The 18,893-nt window shown below is 51.2% G+C and overlaps 2 protein-coding genes across 2 annotated transcripts; one reads left to right on the forward strand and one right to left on the reverse strand.

Annotated features, from left to right (window-relative positions):
• Positions 1–557: 557 nt before the first annotated feature.
• LOC147412735 (uncharacterized) lies at positions 558–5,182 on the reverse strand. The gene is made up of 3 exons (XM_086481071.1): positions 5,136–5,182; positions 1,775–1,847; positions 558–1,184 (listed from the first exon to the last, which is right to left on the reverse strand). Exons 1-3 carry the CDS (start codon positions 5,180–5,182, stop codon positions 558–560), a joined length of 747 nt encoding a protein of 248 aa, XP_086337197.1.
• Positions 5,183–7,128: 1,946 nt separating this feature from the next.
• LOC147412736 (coiled-coil domain-containing protein 40-like) lies at positions 7,129–18,173 on the forward strand. Its single transcript, XM_086481073.1, has 16 exons — positions 7,129–7,214; positions 7,737–7,820; positions 7,909–8,128; positions 8,963–9,117; positions 9,942–10,064; positions 10,462–10,583; positions 11,306–11,549; positions 11,657–11,839; positions 13,080–13,325; positions 14,067–14,280; positions 14,832–15,001; positions 15,126–15,217; positions 15,820–15,940; positions 16,604–16,792; positions 17,004–17,162; positions 17,923–18,173. The coding sequence occupies exons 1-16, from the start codon at positions 7,152–7,154 to the stop codon at positions 18,166–18,168; spliced, it is 2,631 nt and encodes an 876-aa protein (XP_086337199.1). The 5' UTR covers positions 7,129–7,151; the 3' UTR covers positions 18,169–18,173.
• Positions 18,174–18,893: the final 720 nt, after the last annotated feature.

Consider the following 18,893-nt stretch of genomic DNA (forward strand, 5'->3'; position numbering starts at 1 on the left):
CAAGATGGTGCTCGGGGGTGGTTTGATAATTGTAGACAAACTCATTTGAGTGATATACAATTTTTGGAATTATTGCTACTTGTATGCAATAATCTTTGCTTTTATTAACATTTCGGAGGCTCAAGCAAGGTGTTACTCCGATGCTTGAGCACACCCATTTTGTGTTTGCCGCTGGTATTAACCAATCCGCAGGAGCTTCCTTTGTGAGTGAAATACTTACATTACACAAATGTTGTTTTGTGGGTGGAATTGTCCCAACGCACCGTCCTTTTCCCGTTACTTGTTCCAAGGTGAGACCTTGGACCTGATCCTTTCCTTTTTCTCCATAAACATTGTGCAGGGTTTGTCCCATTTACCTGCCTAGCCTTGGATGTAATTCCTACAGCCTCGTAAAAGGGCGGTTTAATGCTATAACATAGCCAGCAGGAGCTGGTTATTTGCGGGTTAGTCTTATTTAGTATTCGGTAGCTAGCTTGCATCACTTTCCATAGGGTATTTCCTTCTAAGTTTTCTTCTTCTGAGATAGTTATACCAGAGTGAGTATTATTACCAGTAAACTAAGTATCATTGCTTATACCAGAGTGAGTACTATTACCAGTAAACTGGGTATCATTGCTAGTTTCAGTATCATTCGCGGGTCCCAGAGTTTGTTCATGTGTTAGCACGGGATTTGGTCCAAGTGGTTCCGGATCATTTGGAATGGTCTCTTTTTTTATTAGTATCAGTCCTCCTCTATCAGTTCCCGGTTCCCAATAACACATTCCCCAAGTTTTTCCCACAAACCATGTAGGGTTCTGGTCTTGAGAAATATTCATGTATACAAACTGGCAATTTCCAGACAATAGTATACCACCAGAACTATCACGCTGAGGGGGTGCACATCCCACTGGTCCCCATGTTACTGTAATAAACTTGTCATTCCCTCCCCCGGGAGCCCAGTCCGATGCTATGGTTTCACAACCCCAGTATGTGCAATAATAATGTCCTGGTGAATTACAATAGGTCCTTCCTGGATTTGAACTAGGGCAAAAATAAAACCCTTTCAGGTTTAAGCATGGTTGTATTGGCACGAGTTGGCACAATGTGGGAGTAAAACTGGGAGGTCCAGAGACTATTTTTGTCTGTACTACAGCTTGGTCTTCCCATCTAAACAGGGTCCATTTAAAAGGTTCACGCGCGTACGGCTCACAAACAGGGATGCATAATACTACCCAGATTGCCCCTATAAATACGTATCGGGAAAAGTGGTGGTTTTTGTAATATACCAATTGCTTATTCCTACCCCGATTTGATACCCGTCCCCGATTTTTGTCGTTTGCACTCCAGGGCTTTGCCTTTTCGCTACCATCCTTGAGGCAGGATCTCAAGCACTGCTTTACGGTCCCAATCGTTGGGTTCATTCCTCCACAGTTTTTTACTCCTCTGCCTCGCTCGTCGACTCGGTTGCTTCGAGCCACGAGGGGTACCATCTTCTCGGCAGCAGGGGTATTCTTCAGGAGGACTCGTGCTTACTTTAGCCACTTGCCTCAGGATGTATGAACTCCAGTTGGTATCTTTAACTTGGGGTGCGTTGCACTTCACCCCTTTCAGGAACTTCCGGCACTGCCCTCTTACTATTTCAGCGACAAAAGGAATTGGTTCATTCGAATGGTAACAATAATTTTTGGGCCGAATTCCTTTAGCAAATATCTCCCACCATTCCTCTGATTCAAGAATAATTTCTCCCTGTGATTCTTTTAATTTTAATGCCAATTCTGTGAGTTCCCTTTCCCACTCCCAGCAGATCCGGCAGACACTCTTTGGGGTCTTCCGTTTCGGCAATGGGCCCACCACCGTTCCCGACACACCTTACACACAAAGCACACGAATGGGTAACAGTTAATATACCACACTTGATTTCAGCATCTACATGCCCATCTTCAGTCAGAATTGGATTCTCACTATATTCAATTTTAAAGGTGTTCATTCAGGTCCTTTGAAATTTTATTTTTAGGTCCCCGGGTACAGTGGTCACTTGCCACTGTTGATTCTTTACGGGTCCTTTGATTCGGCTGGCGTGAGTCCACCCTCTTTCAGCTGTTCGTATGGAGGTTTCTGTAGTAAGTAAAACAGGATATCCCACTATGGGGTTAGTAAGGTCTCTTTACTTTCAGGTCCCAGCTGGCTGAGTAAAATATACGGATTTGCCACAACTGGGAACCTTGCAAGTGTTCTTTTGTTAATTTCCCATAGGTCATGGACTAATCTATAGGACCCATCAGTTTTCTTTATGGGTAAGATGGGTGTATTGAAGGGAGACATGCATGGTTCCAGTAGCCTTGGTTTAATTAATCTTTCAATCTCTGGTTTCAACCCCATCCTGCCTTCTCGTGAGACTGGGTATTGTTTTATTTTTATTGGAATTTCCGGATCCTTGATAGTTACAGTGAAGGGTGGGATATCTAATTTGCCCACTGTCTCCGGAGTGTACCAAACCTCGGGGTTAATTTTTACTTCATCCTCACTCCTAAGGGGACATAATTTTACTTGCAACTCATTATTTTTAACTTCCAAATTAATGCCCAGTGTGATGATCATATCTCGTCCCAATAGGTTATAATCTGCTTCTGGGACCAACAATAGGGATCCCACCCCAAATTTAGATTCCATTTCAAAAAGAACGTCTTTTATTACTGGAACCCCGAAAGGCTCTCCTTTTGCTCCAATTACTTGCATTGTCTCCGGGGACAAGTGACATCCCCGGGGTAATTCTTGTACTGTGGACCTTTCGGCCCCGGAGTCCACAAGGAACTCGATTTCCTGTTGCTGGGGACTTACTTTAATTTTTATCAAGGACTCAGTTTTATGTCTAGCCCCCAGCAAATAGAGCCCCTGACACCCCTAATCCTCCTTGAATATTTTCTCATCCTGCAGCCGCTTTCTGCATTCCCTTCTCATATGACCCTTCCTCCCACAATAATAACACCCTACGTCCTTTCTCCTTGTTCCTTCCACCCCGGGTCCTGGGTCCGTTTTGTGAGTCGATCTAATCCCACCTCCACGTTGTCCTTCCCGAGCCACTGCTACCATCACCTTTGCCTGCTTCTTAAACCTCTCGTCTTTCCTTCTGACAAACACCTTCTGTGCCTCCCTCAATAGCCCGTCCAAACCTCTGTTCTGCCAATCGTCTATCTTCTCAATTTTTCTTTTAATATCTTCCCATGCGTTTGCTACAAATTGCATTTTCAGCAGGGCCTGCCCCTCCTGAGTGTCTACATTCAGACTGGAATACATTTGGAGACTCTTTCGTAGTCTCTCTAACCATTTAGTGGGCGACTCATCTGCTTCTTGATATTCCTTGAAAGCTTTATTAATTCTTCCTCTCTATTCTTCCTCCCTCGGTAGCCACCCCCCTTTTCTTTTAAAGGGTATAAATTTACCCTAGTGTCGGCCACCATCCACAGACTGGCATATTCACTTTCTTCCAAATTAAATGGTTACTTTGAGTTAACATGAATGTTTAGCGCCTGACATATCCAGTCCTCATATGATCCAAAAACAGGCCAATACAGATGGTCTCCTCGAATCTGTTTTCCGCCCCAGACCTCTATGCAATAATGGATCATTTTTACCTTATCCTTTCCCTGCCTAGAGGGAAAGTTATCCCAGTGTTTCAACATCAGCCCTAGGGGACTATCGGGCGGTATTTGGGGCAATTTCACATGGGGCCCCTCTCCCATGGGCTCAAAGGGCTTGCTTTTCCTTTGTCCCATCTTCTGAGGCACTCACACACACACCCCAACCGCTCCCCTCGTTTGGGGCTCGCTCCCTCGCGGGCTACGAGAAACGCACTACTAGAGGGTCCGCACTCACTTCGCCCTGGCAGGACGTCTCATACACCATGCCCCAGGATACCCAACCCAAATCGAACGGATTCCCGGCCTATACTCACGCGTCCTGCGTCTTCGTTCGGAGCTTCGTGCACAAAGATTACAGGGTTACCGGTTCTCCTTTGCTCAGTGTTCAATTTAGGTTCGTCGGTCGAGACAGAAGCGACCTGAGGGCTGCAGGGGCCGCCGGCTGGCGGGGCGCCTCCCCAATGCAGCCGCAGGCCACAATCTAGTCGCGATCCGAGTCACGGCACCAAATTGTGATAGGTAGAGACACGGACAATTTAAAGTGTCAAAATCCAATGCGAATTTTATTATATTAGCAAGCGAACAAGAGCAAAGGCAGCGCTGGGCGGCCGGGGAGTCTGCGCTCCGCCAACGGCTCGCGCCTTCCCGCCTCGTGTAAGCACATTATATACAGTCTCATTTCCTGCATTCGTGATGTCGCAATCAGGTCGATACTCTGCGCATGTTCCTTCTGTTGCTGGGGGGTCTTTCTCTGCCTCCTGGTGGTCGTAAGGATGAAGGCTGAAGGTCTTCCTCGTTGCCCTGTGGGTGGACTTATGCAAGAATGTGATTACTCAACCCCCTCAGCTGCGGGTCCTGTTTACTTTGCCAGATGTCCTTCGGTTGGGCTATCAAGCCTTGGGGGCACATAAATCTTCCCTCCATACCTTCCCATACAGGTTTAATGAACAAAGCACAATATGTTACTTATTACACCGACCATCCACCTTCATGTCTCTGCTGATAACAGCAAAGGAAGAGGTAGATACTGGGGCAATTTGAGAGAGGACCCCCTCCCCAAAAGGAAGGCAATCCTAAATCCACCCCAAGCTTTAGGGAGCCAGCCCAGAACAGCAGAAAATAAAGTTAAAATGAACTCTTTCGCATTCCGCCAGCCCCCAGCCGGCAGCACACCGAGCGCCTCGGGGCTCCGGTGGGAAGGGAAGACAAAGAGCGGGATAAAAGAAAATGGATGCATCCCCGGGGTGCTGGGCAGCGTCCCGGGTGCCTCGTCCCCGCAGCTCCCCCCGCCCGGACTCCAGCCCTCGGCGCCGTTACCTGCTGCCCCGCACCGGGGCTGGCGCCGCCAGGGCGGCCGGGACGCCGCGGCCCCCCCCCGGGCCCGGCGGGCTGAGGTAGTGCGGGCCAAGCGCCCCCCCCACAGCCCCCCCCATCTCCACGAGCCGAGGTGGTGCGGCCCGCGTCCCCCCCCCCACCCCCCCCTCCACGGGCTGAGGTGGTGCGGCCCGGAGCGCTCACGTGACCGGGTGTTGCTGCGTCGCCTGGCAACGGGAACACGGGAACATGGCGCAGACGGCGGCGGGTGAGTGCGGGGCTGGGCCGCGGCCGGGCCTTGAACCGCCCGGCCCTCGGCCGCCCGGCCTCCCCGGCCCCGCGGGTGCCCGTGCCCAGCCCCGCGGCGGCCTGCAGCTGGCGGGCCCCGGGGAGCCGGGCTGGTTCTCACTCTTCCCTCCGCTCTGGTTGCAGGCACAGGCCATCCCCAGCCCAGCAATATGGAGGAGGCCGCCGGTGGCGCAGCAGAGGGCTCTGGGGTGGAATCCGGCTCCGCTGCGCGGAATATCGTCCGAGTTCCGTTGCCTCTTGCTATGGAGGTGATTTCCTTCAGAACGTTCGCGGGGCAGCATGATGTTCCTACGCTCTCCTTGCAGAGTGATGGCTTCGTGGAAGCAGTTTCAATAGGGAGAAGTAAAACAAGGGAGCGGTTGTTGAAGTCTTGCCCTGCCTATTAAAAAAACCAAGTTAAATGTAGTTGTAGTTCTGTGTGTCAGCAGCGTCCTGAAGCATGTGCTTCTCACTCAGCTCCCAGATGGCTGTAGGCATGTTAAACGGGAGGTTGCCCCCATCTCACAGACACACGTACGGGGGCTGTGTTCGAGGTTGGTGGTGCTAAGTTTTTTTTGTCTGTTGGTACTGCACGATACTTGAATTTGGCAAATGATGGTACGGGATAAAACGGTGTCTCTTTAAAAAGAAGATAATAGTTTGGCTACATGTAGCACCAGCTGGAGGACTAAAATCCCTAAGGGCATTTTTTTAAAAAATAGACGTGAGCCAGAGACACATCTGAAATTAAAAGTGGTGTGTAGAATTTTTGTCAGGATCTTTACTGTCTTCATGCTGCCTGGGTGACTGTTCTTGTGAACGAGATTAAACTTCAAAATTAAACTCCCATGACAAAAAGCAGTTGTTACAGCACCGTAGCATGAGCATTAAACCAAATGCACAACCTGCTGTAACGCTGCTGTTCTGCTTTTTGCCTGTGTGTGTGCTAGGCAGTAGAGGCGGAGAATGGGAGCGACAGTGAAGAAGAAGGGTCCGTTCCTCTGCAGGACCAAAAAGAGACATTTCCACCAGCAGAAAGAGGAGCTACAGAGCTGTTTGTTAGTTCTGCAGAGGTGAGACACTAACAACACACACAATCTTATTCACAGAAGGCATGGCCGGTATTTGTAACTTCAAATTCTCCTGGGGCGGTTTTGTTGCTGCCAACACAAACCCGACCAGAACTGAACAGAGAGAAGCTAACTGGTCAGGCACAAAGTCTACAAAAGCTGTGACAGAGCTGGAGAGGTTCCTCTGTCGTGCTGCATGTGGGTAAAGGTGGTTTTTGAATTGGCAGAGGCACAGCTTTGCCAGTGTATCTGTGGGCTGAGTTTAGAACAAGGCCCTCTTGCCGATTCTGTGTCTGCATCGTTCTTGTCTCGTGGTGACAGAAACAAGCAGATTGTCAGGGCAGACTGAAAAGCTGTTTCAGGTGGTGGATTTTACGTTTCAGAAAAAATCCCCTGAGACTTTCTTGGACAAAGTCGAATTAGACAGTTGTCCTCCTGCGTTGGGTGACATGGAGCAGCCAGTAACCGAGAGAGAAAACCCTCCCCTTCCTTCAGGAGCTCCTCAGCAGGTGTCTGCGTGGTCAGCGGAGCGGAACAGCTGCACAGAGTCAGGTATCCTTCAGTCCCTTGCTAACAGTACAACACTCCATACCACCCGTCAAGCACAGTTTCTAGTTTTCTCCCTTTCTCGTCATTGTTAGTCCAACTGGAGGCACAACGCTTTGAAATCTAAGCATTTTCTTTGTCTTTTTCTTCTCTTTTTTTTTTTTTTTTCCTTGGGGGGTGGGGTCCAGGTGACATTGGAGAACCCATTTCTCTCTGCTCAGAGACTGCCTTTGAGCAGTTGGATCAGCTCACCAGTGAGCATGGTGACCAAAGGCGGGAACAGACATGCCAGCAGCGTGGAGCTGAGGGGCACGAAATGAGTGGAAGAAGTGAAGAAACCGTAGAAGAAACAGAGCTGGTTGTCTTGGATCTAGAACATGTGAGAAGTCCTCCAATCTTGTCGTTCTTCTTCGCAGACCTGCTGTTTTTATTTGTATGAAATACACAAGGTAGATTGTCAGCAGCGGCTCAGCCATAGGCTGAAACCACGTGTTTAAAACAGGCTTTTGCAGAAGTACTGACTTCTGAGCGTGTCTGCTCCCTCAGGGTTAACCCCAAACGGGAGGCTCAGGAGGGAGCCGTGTAGTGGGTAAATCTGATACTCCTCAGTGCTCCTGAAAGAGAAGTACTGTCAGCAAGAGCGAGGGGATGGGCTCTCAGAGGCAGCTCTTCTGATGTGTTTCTGACTTTCAGATATCCTCAGTAGTGGCTTTCTGCTGTCAACAAATACCCACTATGTAACTCCTCTCACTCGTTACAGTGAGCGTAGCTAAAGGAAGAATGCAAGGGTCTGTGGCAGAAAATACGCTGTGTTATTTAACAGCGGGGGCAGCAGTAAGGTTTCTTCATAATTTCTTTACACAAGTACGTTGACTTGTATCAATGTCATACTTCTTGACAGCCTCTGATGAGAAGATTCCAGGCTGCCCTGAAGAGTCACCTCACTAAGCAGATGGAAAAAGTGAGCCTAGAGCTTCAGGAACTGGTACGTGGCATTCTTACTTTGCCTTCCCGCAGCAGCCCACCCCTGCCCGAGCTGAAGCCAGGTAACTGGTTTCCTCTTGTGTTTGCAGAGGGCAGCAGCGAAGAAGGGGCAAGCAGAGAGGGAAGAGCTTGGGCTGGTTCTTTACGGAGCGCAGCAGCAGCTGGCCCGCCTGCAGCTGGAACTGGAGAAGAGCCACGACCGCCGTTCTCAGGTGGCCGCAGCACGTCAGCAGCTGGAGGAGGAGCTGGAGGGCCTCAGGCTTACTTACAAGCAAATGTGTCAGAACACACACGATGAACGCCAGAAAGGTGACCGAGGCAGCCCTTGCCAGGTTTCCTGGCTCTAGTACTGTGTGGAGAAAGGGATTTATTTGAATCCAAGTCAAGCATTGGATTGAAAAATACAGTAACATTGATCAGGAATCAGGCACTCGCTGAAACCTTTCACAGGTATTCCTGGTTGTTTCTAAGACCGTGTGGCTACCTTGTACTTCTGAGAAGGTCTTTAGGACTAAAACTGTTCCGGGCAGATGGGCTGCTCTGTGACTTAGAAGGAGGAAGATCCTGTCGCTCTGTTACGTTTGCCTGTGTCTCTGTAAGGGTGTGACGAGATCGCAAAGGTCGTGGGTCGTGAGGGGCACGCGGGAGCCTGAGAGTGCCATCCGTGTGGGAACCCGTCCCAGCCAAAGAAATGGACTTGACTCATGCTGGTTGTGCTGCAGGCCTGTGGGTAGGGGACAGGAAAACAACTGTGATGGCGAGGGTAGCTCAGCGTAGGATAAACTGCCTAGAAAGGTTTGGCAGGTTGCTGAAAAAAATAGAGAAGCGTTCAACAGACTGAGAAAGAGACAGTTCTGTTTTGGGGCAGAGGAGTGGAGTCACAGCCTCCTGAGGCCGCCCCTTCTTTGATCTCCTGGGCTTCTGAGTGCTGGGAAGCAATGAATTGCTTACCAAGATATTAGCTGTGCTTGTGGAGCTGTACTCCAAAGCCGATGCAAATTCACATTTCAGGGGGGCTGATTTGGCTGGTCAGTGTGCGAATTTGGCTTTGGGTGTTTCTGTGTTTCTTTCCCTTTTACCTCTGTTTAAAGTGTGTCTTACAAACATACTTTTCTGTAAATATTTTTCCCCCTGCCTCCCCAGTCTCTGCAATGCAGACCCAGGTTGAAAACTTGGCCTTGCACCTCTTCTACGTGCAGAACACGGCCCATATGCACCATAATATTTTACTAACGAAACGGTCGACAAAGAGGGCTGAGCTGGAGAAGGCCCAAGCTGACGTGGAAAAGAAAAAACAGGTATCAAGTAAAACTCTCTTCTTTCAAATAAATAAATGAATTCAGGTGACAGCTAGCGGCGAGTCTCGGAGGACGTGCTGCCTTGGCAGAAGGAAGGCTGTAGTGAATATACAGACACCATGGAAGGTGCGTGGGGATATTTTCCCCAAATAATTGAAAATGAGAAGAATCCCCACCACCAAGATAGTGGCATGTACTGAACAGAATTTTTTTATGAGCCTTATAATAGGAAGTAGTAATCAGTAGTGATCACTCTTCACGCAGGCAACGGGGGTGTGGGGGCAGAAAGATATTTAGCAAAGAAGTATCGTATGTTGAAGTCTGGAGAATTGCTCTGAGTCCCAAGGAAGAGCGAACTTGGAAGGTGAACTGAGCGGTCGGTGTGCTGGAGCTCCCTCTGCTGCCTCCTGCTTGCAGCAGGACACCAACTAATTACTGTTGATGCAGAATTGCGGGCAAACGGTTGAGATGGAATGGGTTTAGATGGTTTTTAACAAAGGATTTTAAACCATAAATTATCAAGATTCCCAGCTGCTGGAGAGGTGGCGCAATGTAACCCATGCTGGCAGGGATGAATGCTGCTTCAGATCTGAAGGACCAATTTCCTACTGTGGGTGGAACGATAAAAACCAGCAAAGAAGGTTTTGTTCTCTTGAAAATTGTCACTGCTGCATTCAGGAGTCGTTTGGATAGGAATGGAAGAGTTTCAGTAGGAATCAAAGCTAACTGAATTCATTTTCAGCCCAAGTTATTGCTGTAGAATTTAGTTGGTTAAGCCTGAGATTATGTTACTCATCCTGAGCTGTTTGGCTCTGCCTCTCTAGGATCTTCTGGTAGACCGCTTGACCCGGAAAGCCTACGAGCTGCAGGAACAGATTGCTCTGTTCGAAGCTCAATTTGTGGCTCAGGCAGAGGACACAAAAGTAACTCGGCAAGCAGCAAATGAGGTAGGAGAATGCTTTTTTTTTGCTTCTGGTTAATATTTCCCTCTGGAAGGACCGACCCCGTTGGCTCATGCTCACGTGGTAGCTACAGTGTAGGACAGAGTTGTATGATCAGTTCCTGTTTGGAGGAATGAAGACTTTTTTGTTTTGGTTTGTTTTGTCTTTCCCTTTGTCCTCAAGAATTGCCTATAAATCACTTCCTCCCCCACCCTCTCTGCATTTTTTTCCTTGCAGACCTATGCTCTGTGGTCGGGGGTGACCATAAACCAGAGGCACGTTAGCTGAAGCTGTTCCTGCCCAGCGTATTATGAACACACACCAAAAAAAAGGCATTGTAACGTGAATTTGGTTTCCCAGCCTAGTATAGATTTATCCTGTCTACAAATCCTCTCTCCCCCAGGCTTGTATGGAGGTTCAGGCTATTAACATGGAGAAAAAGCGACTGATGAACCACTGGAATAGCAGCTTGGCGGGAATGAAGCAGAGAGATGAGGCCTATATCGCCACCCAAGCGCTGCTGAGGTACGGTATCTGAGAACAGTCCCAGGAGAGACCTCACACGGGTTGGACGGGAGGGATGCTGAAAGGGGCAGTGCGTCTCCAGTTTATTGCTGCGCATGTAGGATATGTCAAGCAGAACAAGTTTGCTGCTCTGAAGCACGTAGTAAGGTTAAAGGATAGGAAGCACAGTTCTTCGTCACTATTCTGTATCCAAAACACAACTCTCCCCCAAAATGTGTGGGGTTTTTAAAGCTGTTTAGAGTTTTTCTGTTCATATTTTAGTCCTTTAGAAGAGTTCCTTCACCTTTGCAACATCTCTCAATCCAAAGAGCTAGACTTCAAGAGGGATTTTACCTGTCGCTCTCAGTTAGGGTTTTGTGATGCCTTCAGAAATCATCAGGAAAACCGTCCTGTTGTTGCCAAAGGAAGCGCTTATTTGCTCTGGAGTCAGCCTGGCTGATTGCCTGCAATGTGCTTTGATGGTGGCATCCTGGTAAGAGTGGGGGGTGGGGACAGGACTGAAAGCGGGAATTAATTTTCCTACGTACGTTTGCTTTTCAGTCTTCTGTCTCCATCCATCTTCTGATGACTCTGCACTGTCACAGCAGGGTGGCCTTTGTAAAGATCTTCCTCCTTGGTCTGTTGTCGCTGCAGTAGCGTGTTTGAAAAGAGGAATTTGTAGATGACTGTTCAGCGCGTGAGTCTACCCCTGTGGTGATTTTCCATCCTCTTTGCCTCTCCAGCAAGTACAGACATGACCTCAAGTCCCTAGAAACGGACATCCATGGCTGTAGGAAGTCAATCAGGAAGGAGGAGGAGAAGAATGAGTTGCTTGTCGCCATCCTGAGCCGTTCACAGAACGATGCCAACATGACAAAGAAGCTGATTGCCCGGTGCCTTTCCAGGCAGGAGGCCTTGAAGGTGGAATCTGGCACCTACGCTCGCGTTCTCCACGAGACAGAGCAGGCCCTCAACAGGACCAGGATGGTGAGGAGAGTTACTTGGAAGAAGAACCTTTCAAATCAGACACAGATGTTTAATCCCCTTCCCCAAACAGTTGTAGTGACCCTGTCTCCTGTCTTTCCTGCGTTTAGGATCAAGCTGCTTGTCTGAATCAGTTGCTGTCCATCAGTAAGGACATAGAGAAAGGAACTGATGCCAAAGTGCAGATGGAGAACGAAATCATGGCAAAGCTTCAGGACCAGATGGTGTCCAGCAAAGCCACAAAGCACTTCTCGCAGCTGGCTGCAAAGCTCCGTAGGAGAAAAACAGACCTGGTGTGTTATCTCTTCCGTTTGGGAGGGCGGGGGAAGGAAACCGCCCTGAGCGGTGTTTCTCAAGTGTGTTTCGTCCGCGCCTTCGTTCTGCTTTTCAGATCTGCAGTTGAAGGTCTGCTGAGTTTGTGACTTCAGTTTGGTTCTTCCAGTGCTCTTATTGCGGGATTCTGGTGTACGCGAGAGGGTTTGGCCAAAAAGGCCTTGACACATAATGTACTGTTCTTTCTTTACTTAAAAAACGGGACAGAACGATGAATTCTGGGAGTTTTTACCATAAAGTAGTACCAGTTCTTATGTATTGGAGGAAGACAGTGGATATGTAGTACTGCTGTACTCCACATTGAACTAACCTGTATCTCTGTCCGGCATCATGGAATGCGATACAGGCCTGCTCTCGTTCCTGAGTGAGGATTACAGCCCAAGGAGCAATCGAACCAGACCCACAGTTCTTTGTGGCACGATCAGTTGCTCTCTTTGGGAGTGTGTAACTGGAACAGATAGAAAAACTAGAAGATTCAGCGTAGTGTTTGTGGTGTTGAGTTGTGTGGGCTGGCACTAACAAGGCACCCACACCTCTGTATTTCTGCGGGTTACTTCAGCCTGGCCCTGGGATTTTTAAATCGGGGGCATTATCTTGAGCAAGAGGAAGAGTTCCAGGGCTGGCTTCCGTTGTGAGAGAGGGGCCCCCCGCCCCCTTCCCACAGGCACACCAACAAGCGGACACTCGCGTTGTCTCCCATCAGCACCTGCGGTGCACGGCTGGATGTAGCCAGAGAGTCGTGGCTGCTGGCGGCGCGGGGGCAGCAGAAGTCACCCGGCTGCATTCGCGCTGCGCTCAACAGGCACCCGCCTTTCTGGCTGCTGCGGTGGTGGTTCGGTGAGGGACGTGTTTGTCGGGTGTGGTGGAGAATGTCCTGCTCCGGTGAGCCGGGCAGCTGGAGACACCCAGGCAGGGCAGGTAACTGCAGAGGTGATGAGCGCGGCCTCTTAAAGGCTTTGGGATGTTTGGGCTCCTTCATGCTCTTCAGCAGCCTTATGGCAGAGGTAAATGTTGGTATCTCCGTCAGGAGATGGAGAAACAAAGGTACAGAGCGGGTAAGTGGCTGGCTCGCAGCTTGTGGCACAGACCTGGGAGGAGAATCTAAATCCCCTGACTCCTGTGCCTCGGGAAGCGGGCGTTCCAAATCAGTGGGCTGCTGCTGGTGACAGTAATTTGTTTTCTGTCTGTTGGCGTTCCTAGGAGCTGCATTTTTCCAAGGTTGAGAATGATGTGGCCCAGGTTATTCTGAATGCAACTCATACCAGCTGCAGGCTGACAGTTCTCCAAAACACACTTTGTCAGCTGGACAAGGAAGTAAAAAATACCTGTGACCTGATCAGCTGCAGGGAAAGCGAGATTGCAAGGTGCAGTCTCCTGACCGAGAACAGGCAAGCGGTGCTCAGCCAGTACAACAAGAGGTTGGAGAAGATTCTTGCGCGGCAGGGGGTATGTACATTCCCATTTCAGTCCCAGGCTTGATTTTATTCTTTGTGGTGACCACAGGTGCCCCTGATAAATGTAACTGTGTAAGTGCTGAGTAGTTAAAACTTTCAGGCATCAGTATAGAGGTTTAAAAGCTGCACTAGTTAATGTAAATGTTTACGTCTGTCAAACAGCTCTTAGTGCACGGGGGGGAGGAGCTGGCATGAGGGAATTGTGAAATGAGGGTGTGCCCAGCACAGATTTCTGCAGGGAGTTGTCTGCGCCCGATGAAAACGTTGAATGACATCAATACTCTGGGAGTAACTAGGGTCTCATCAGAAAACCTGCAAATCCTGACAAGGGGCGAATGGAGCAGGCGGGGTGATGTAGATCACTTGGTGCTTGGCCCCATTCAGCTGATAGATACCCAGGTCTGCCCCTGGCACCGTGAGCTGCAAGACCTTTATAGAGCCCAATGCAAGAATGAGTGCTGTGGCAGACTCTTGGACACCCAGGTGTGCCTGTTGTAGGAGCTTAGGAGGCCCCTCTCGCCCCAGAGCCTGAGAGCTGTTCGGGCTTCCCTTGCATTTGTTCCCGTGAGGTCAGGAATGATTGGTCCCATCCAGCTCCTGGGAAATAGAGGCACAAAGGAAGTAATAGTATAGCGGAAGTATTCGGTAGGCATCTCAGCAGCTGGACCGGCCTTCTGCAAAAAGTGCTTCAGCAGCTTCTGCCTGATTAATCCCCAACCTTGCCCTCATCCAGGGTCAAGAACTGGGGCCACTGGAAATGGAGATCAACAAGCTGTCCAAGCAGATAGAAGAATATCACTCTGAGGTGATGACGCTACAAAAGCACTGGCTCAATCAGCAGCAAGAGCTGGTCAAGTTAACACACCAACGGGAGGAACAAGTAGCCTCCCTGGATACGTTAAAGAAACGGATCACAGTAATGCAGCAGAAGAAAGTGCGCAGGGAAAGTAGGTCATTCCCCAACTCTTTTTAAAACGTTCAGCTGTGAATGGAGGAAAAAGGGAGCGAGGGCTTACGGACGGGTGAGCCAGACCTTCACCAGAGAATGCGCCGTGCTCCTACGTCCATGTGAGCAGTAACGCAGGCGGCCCCAGTGCTGCTCTGGGGCTACGAGCCAGGCACCTCTGCTGCTCTGCCTGGCGTTATTCCCTGTCCCGACTGATCCCGCTGCCTTAACGGGCACAACCGAACCGAAGTGGCCGTGTCACGTGCTACACTTCTTAAATAACGTTTGCAAGTAGTTGGTGGGTAAATGTCCCCACCACGATGGCGCTTCCCTTGGCTCAAACCAGCTCTTTTCCACAGCAGTCTCCTTCAAAACCGTATTTGGGTTTTGGGCTTGTGGAAAAACGGTTTGGCTGGGTACGTGGGACGCAGGTGGCTCTGCAGGCAGCGTTGTCTGGTCTGATGGCAGTCTGTCACGCCTTGCCTGTGTTCCACCTGCTGCTTGTGGGAATTTTAAGACTTTTTTTTTTTTTTTTTTTCTGTTCACCTGTAGATGAAATTCAGCAGGAAACAAAAGAGCAGAAAGACATCGAACGTCACATGAGGAACATGTCCAATGACTTGATAAAGCTGAATGTGTTGATCAACAAGAACAGCAGCAGCTTCGAGGAGCTGCAATATGGCAACACGATCACCGAGAACGAGTTTGTGCGCTCTCTCAAGGTACAGACATCTCATTTCCAGGTCTCAGCCTCCCGTGCAGATCGGAGGCAGACAGTGACCGTGTAAATCTTTCTTAGTCTGACCACGTTGTGTTGTCTGACAATGTTATGCTTCCCAAACCTAGGCAGCAGAAAAAGAGTCGGTTGAGATGCAGGAGAAGCACAGTCAGCTGACTGAGGAGAAGGAAAGACTCCTAAACAGCCTGGTGGAAGCAGAGTAGGTACCAGAGAGGTTCTTGCTTTGTGCCACCCTCTTTGAATGTAGGTGTCCATGTCACCTTTCCTCTCTGCTCGTCGAACTGAACCAGCAACAGCAAATGTGCTTCTGTCCTTCTCGGAGAAGATGAAAGGAGTTTCATGGATTTTGGGGCGCAGAAGCTGAAAGGTGCTTTAGCTGTCTCTGCAAGCAGCGAGAGCCGTGAGGATGTCGGCTTTAACAGTTCCAGCAGGCTCGTGCTGGACGTTGCTGAGATCTGTATGGGGTGACTCTGCCTGCGCTCTCCTCCGCCAGTAACTCGGAGCGAGCGTGCTGCGCTGGGCAGCTCACTGGGGTCCACCAGCCCCCGGCAGCCTGGGCACGCTTGTTGTTAGTCACCGTGCCACCACCGTGCCACGTTGTGGATGGCGGAGCTCCCTGTCTGGTTCCACGCTGCTCCTGGCTGCCCTTTTACGTGTCCCACATGCAAACCCTCAGGTTCTGCTGAACCTTCAGCTCCATGTTCAGGACTGAGCTCGGGAGCGTGCTGCCACGCGTGCACAGGGAGCGAGCGTCCTCTCGGGCGCTGACAAAGGTGCCGCTTTCCCTTTCTGTCACTGAAGGCATCAAATCCTGCTGTGGGAGAAGAGGATCCAGCTGACGAGAGAGATGCGTGCGGCGGTGGAGTCTGAGTCAGGGCACGGCGAGCTCCACGCCATGAGAACAGAGATTCACAGGATGCAGGTGAGCCCCGGGGGAGGAGCACTGGGGAGGGGAAGCTGCACACGATGGATTCAGCTTCGGCGTTGCTGAAGGCAGGAGATGAGAAACGGGCTGGGGAAGCAGCATTGCCAGGCCACAGCAATGTTGGAAATCGTACACCCTCCAGCTGGGCTGAATGAAATACATCCAGCGTGCGTGCTCTTCGTGCCTTCCTTGCGCCTGCCGTGTAATGGGCTGCAGCAGAGTCTAGAGACACCTGAGAAATCTATTTAAAACATAATATGTTTGCCACCTTATGCCGTGACCCCAATTTATAAGCAAAGGAATGTTGATGACTAAATATTGCATCATCTTAATCACTGGTTAGGGAAGCCTTCTGTCTTCTGGCAAAGCAACTCTTCCCTTTTGTTCCCAGGTTACTTTACTCTTCTGCTTTTCCTATTGCTAAGGAGTTCCAGTGAAACCTTTTGAAGATTACTTTAGACGAGTTGATAATCCAGCCCTTTGCTTTCTAGATCCACACAGGGCAAACCGGGTTTGGGTTTAGAGCAAATTTGGCTTGCCAACGCTCACGTGTCACGTATGTCTGGTTTATGTGGAGGGGATGTGCCGCACAGAATCGGTTCGGTGCCGTTTGTGAACATTGGTTACTTTCAGCCTATTTCATATCTTGACACACGGCAGGTCCGCTATGGCCAGCTGATGAAGCAGCAGGAGAAGATGATTCGTGATATGGAGGCATCTGTTTCTCGCAGAGAGGTGATAGCGCTTCGTGGAGAGGGTCAGAACAAAAGAGACAAGAAGCTTGTCCCCAAGAGCGTCTTCCACTGCAAGAAACAGGAGCTGAGAAAGAAGATCAGCAAAGCCCAGAAGGTGAGCGAGCAGAGCAGGGCTGCAGGAGTTCACCGGGGCTGTAAGGAGCACCAGGGTGGGCTGAGCGCAGACACGCGGGGTGTCGGGACACAGACGGGACAGGCTTTGGAGGCTCCTTAAAAAACCCCACAGGAGAGTTCTGGGGAGATGGCTGGGAGTGCAGCTGGACGAAGAACCACACTCTGCCCTTTCCTTCTCTTCCGTTTGCCAGAACATTCAGGACTGCAACGCAACCCTCCTGGAGCTGGAGAGCGCCCAGGCGTCCCTCGGTGCCGCCTTCTTGGAAAAGCAGCGAGAACTGCGCAGGCTGGAGCCTGAGTGCGACGGCCTCGATGCAGACGCAGAAGCTCGTCGGAACAGGAAGCGACGGGTGAGCGGCTCCGCTCCCTGGAGCTCGCGAGCCCGACGGGACCGGCTGCTTTCTCCTGGTGCCAGCTCCCCATCTCCCTGTCTCGCCACCATCCTGAACTGAGTGTGCTTGGCATTTTAGCGGCACTTTAAGTTAACTGAGCACACCTTGAGGGCTCATGGGGGTCCTGAATTTGGGCTGCAGTTGTACTCTTAGCGAGGCAGCATTCACCTGGAGACATCAGCCTGAAGGACATGGTTTGTGTCTTGAAAATACCCGGTCACAGCTCTCCTCTGTGAGTGCTTTCTGGCTGCTCATATGTCACAGATTTGAGAGCCAGCTGAAGGTCTTGAATGCCCTCCTGCAAAGGTTGTAAGTTGGTCAAACTCTGTCCTGGCGAGGGTTGCCCTGTGCATGCAGGTATTTCTCTGGTTTATGGAATTCTGTGATGAACATTTAATTTTTTTTTTTTTTTTCTATTAGCTGACGTGTAGATGTGGTGCTTAGGGACACGGTTTAATGGTGGACTTGGCAGCGTTAGGTTCATGGTTGGACTCAATGATCTTAAAGGTCTCTTCCAACCTAACCACTTCTCTGGCTGTACCCGTTAGCAGCTGTTCTGCCGGTACAAGGGGGACTTCATAGCCCTGTCCCTCTTCAGAAGCCCTTCCCTTTCAGAATGTGATGGTTCCAGTACCGGTGACAAAAGTCACCTGCCTTTCTTAGTGCTTTTCTCTCTGCGGCCTGCTGTCAAAGCAATTTCTGTTGTTGCTTTCCTCAGAACCTTTTGGAGATCGTGTCCTACCAGACTCGCCGGAAGCACCTGCAGGCGCTGAAGGAAGGGACGTACACTCCCCTGTGCCGCACGGAGCAAGCCTGGAGAAATGAGCACCAGAAACTGCGCCACCGGCTCCAGACCATCGATGCCATCGTCCAGCAGATCCAGCAGGACCATCCCCAGCACTACCGGACTCTCCAGTGGCTCAGACAGTGCTTGGGCTCCAGGCTGGGCTCGCAGGAAGCCTGACTGCCACCAACCCCGTCCATGTAACCCTCAGCTCTTGTTCTGCTGGAGCCTGCAGGCTTTGTAAATAAACAAATATCTAAAAACTAAGTCTGTGTAGCAGGTAGTGGTCACCAAAGCTGTAGCAGTGCAACTGATTTTTGTTTCCTTGGCTGCACAAGGGTGGCTTCATCCCTCCCCCTGGCCTGGGGCGCTGGGGGCAGCCGCCCCCTTCCCCTCCGGGCCCCCCCTCTCTCACCGCCTTTCCCTGCAGCTCCGGGAGGCGGAAGGCCCCGGCCCCGGCGGGAGAAGGCGCCCGCCCGCTCCCGGGGCCGGTCCCGCCCCGCAGACGCCTCCGTGCCGTGGGGCCGGTCCCGCCGCGCCTGCTGGGAGGCCGGGCCGGGCCGGCGGGGCCATGGCGGGGCCGGGGCTCCCGGCCGCGCTGCTGCTGCTGGCGCTGCTGGGCTCCGCCGCGGCGGGCAGCCCCGGGGCCGCCGGCTGCCAGGTGCCCCCGGGCGAACGCTTCGACTGCGGCCCCGAGCGGCTGCTGTCGCGGGCGGACTGCGAGGAGCGGGGCTGCTGCTACGCACCCGCCGGCTCCGGCTCCAGCCCCGGCTCCAGCCCCGGCCCGCCCTGGTGCTTCTTCCCCAGCGGCTACCGGAGCTACCGGGCGGAGAACCTGACGGCCACCGCCACCGGCTCCGCCACCCGGCTCCGCCGCGTCGCCGCCAGCTTCCTGCCGGGGGCCG

This window comes from Leptosomus discolor, unplaced genomic scaffold, assembly GCF_034619465.1.
Source record: "Leptosomus discolor isolate bLepDis1 unplaced genomic scaffold, bLepDis1.hap2 HAP2_SCAFFOLD_81, whole genome shotgun sequence".
Lineage (NCBI taxonomy): Eukaryota > Metazoa > Chordata > Aves > Leptosomiformes > Leptosomidae > Leptosomus > Leptosomus discolor.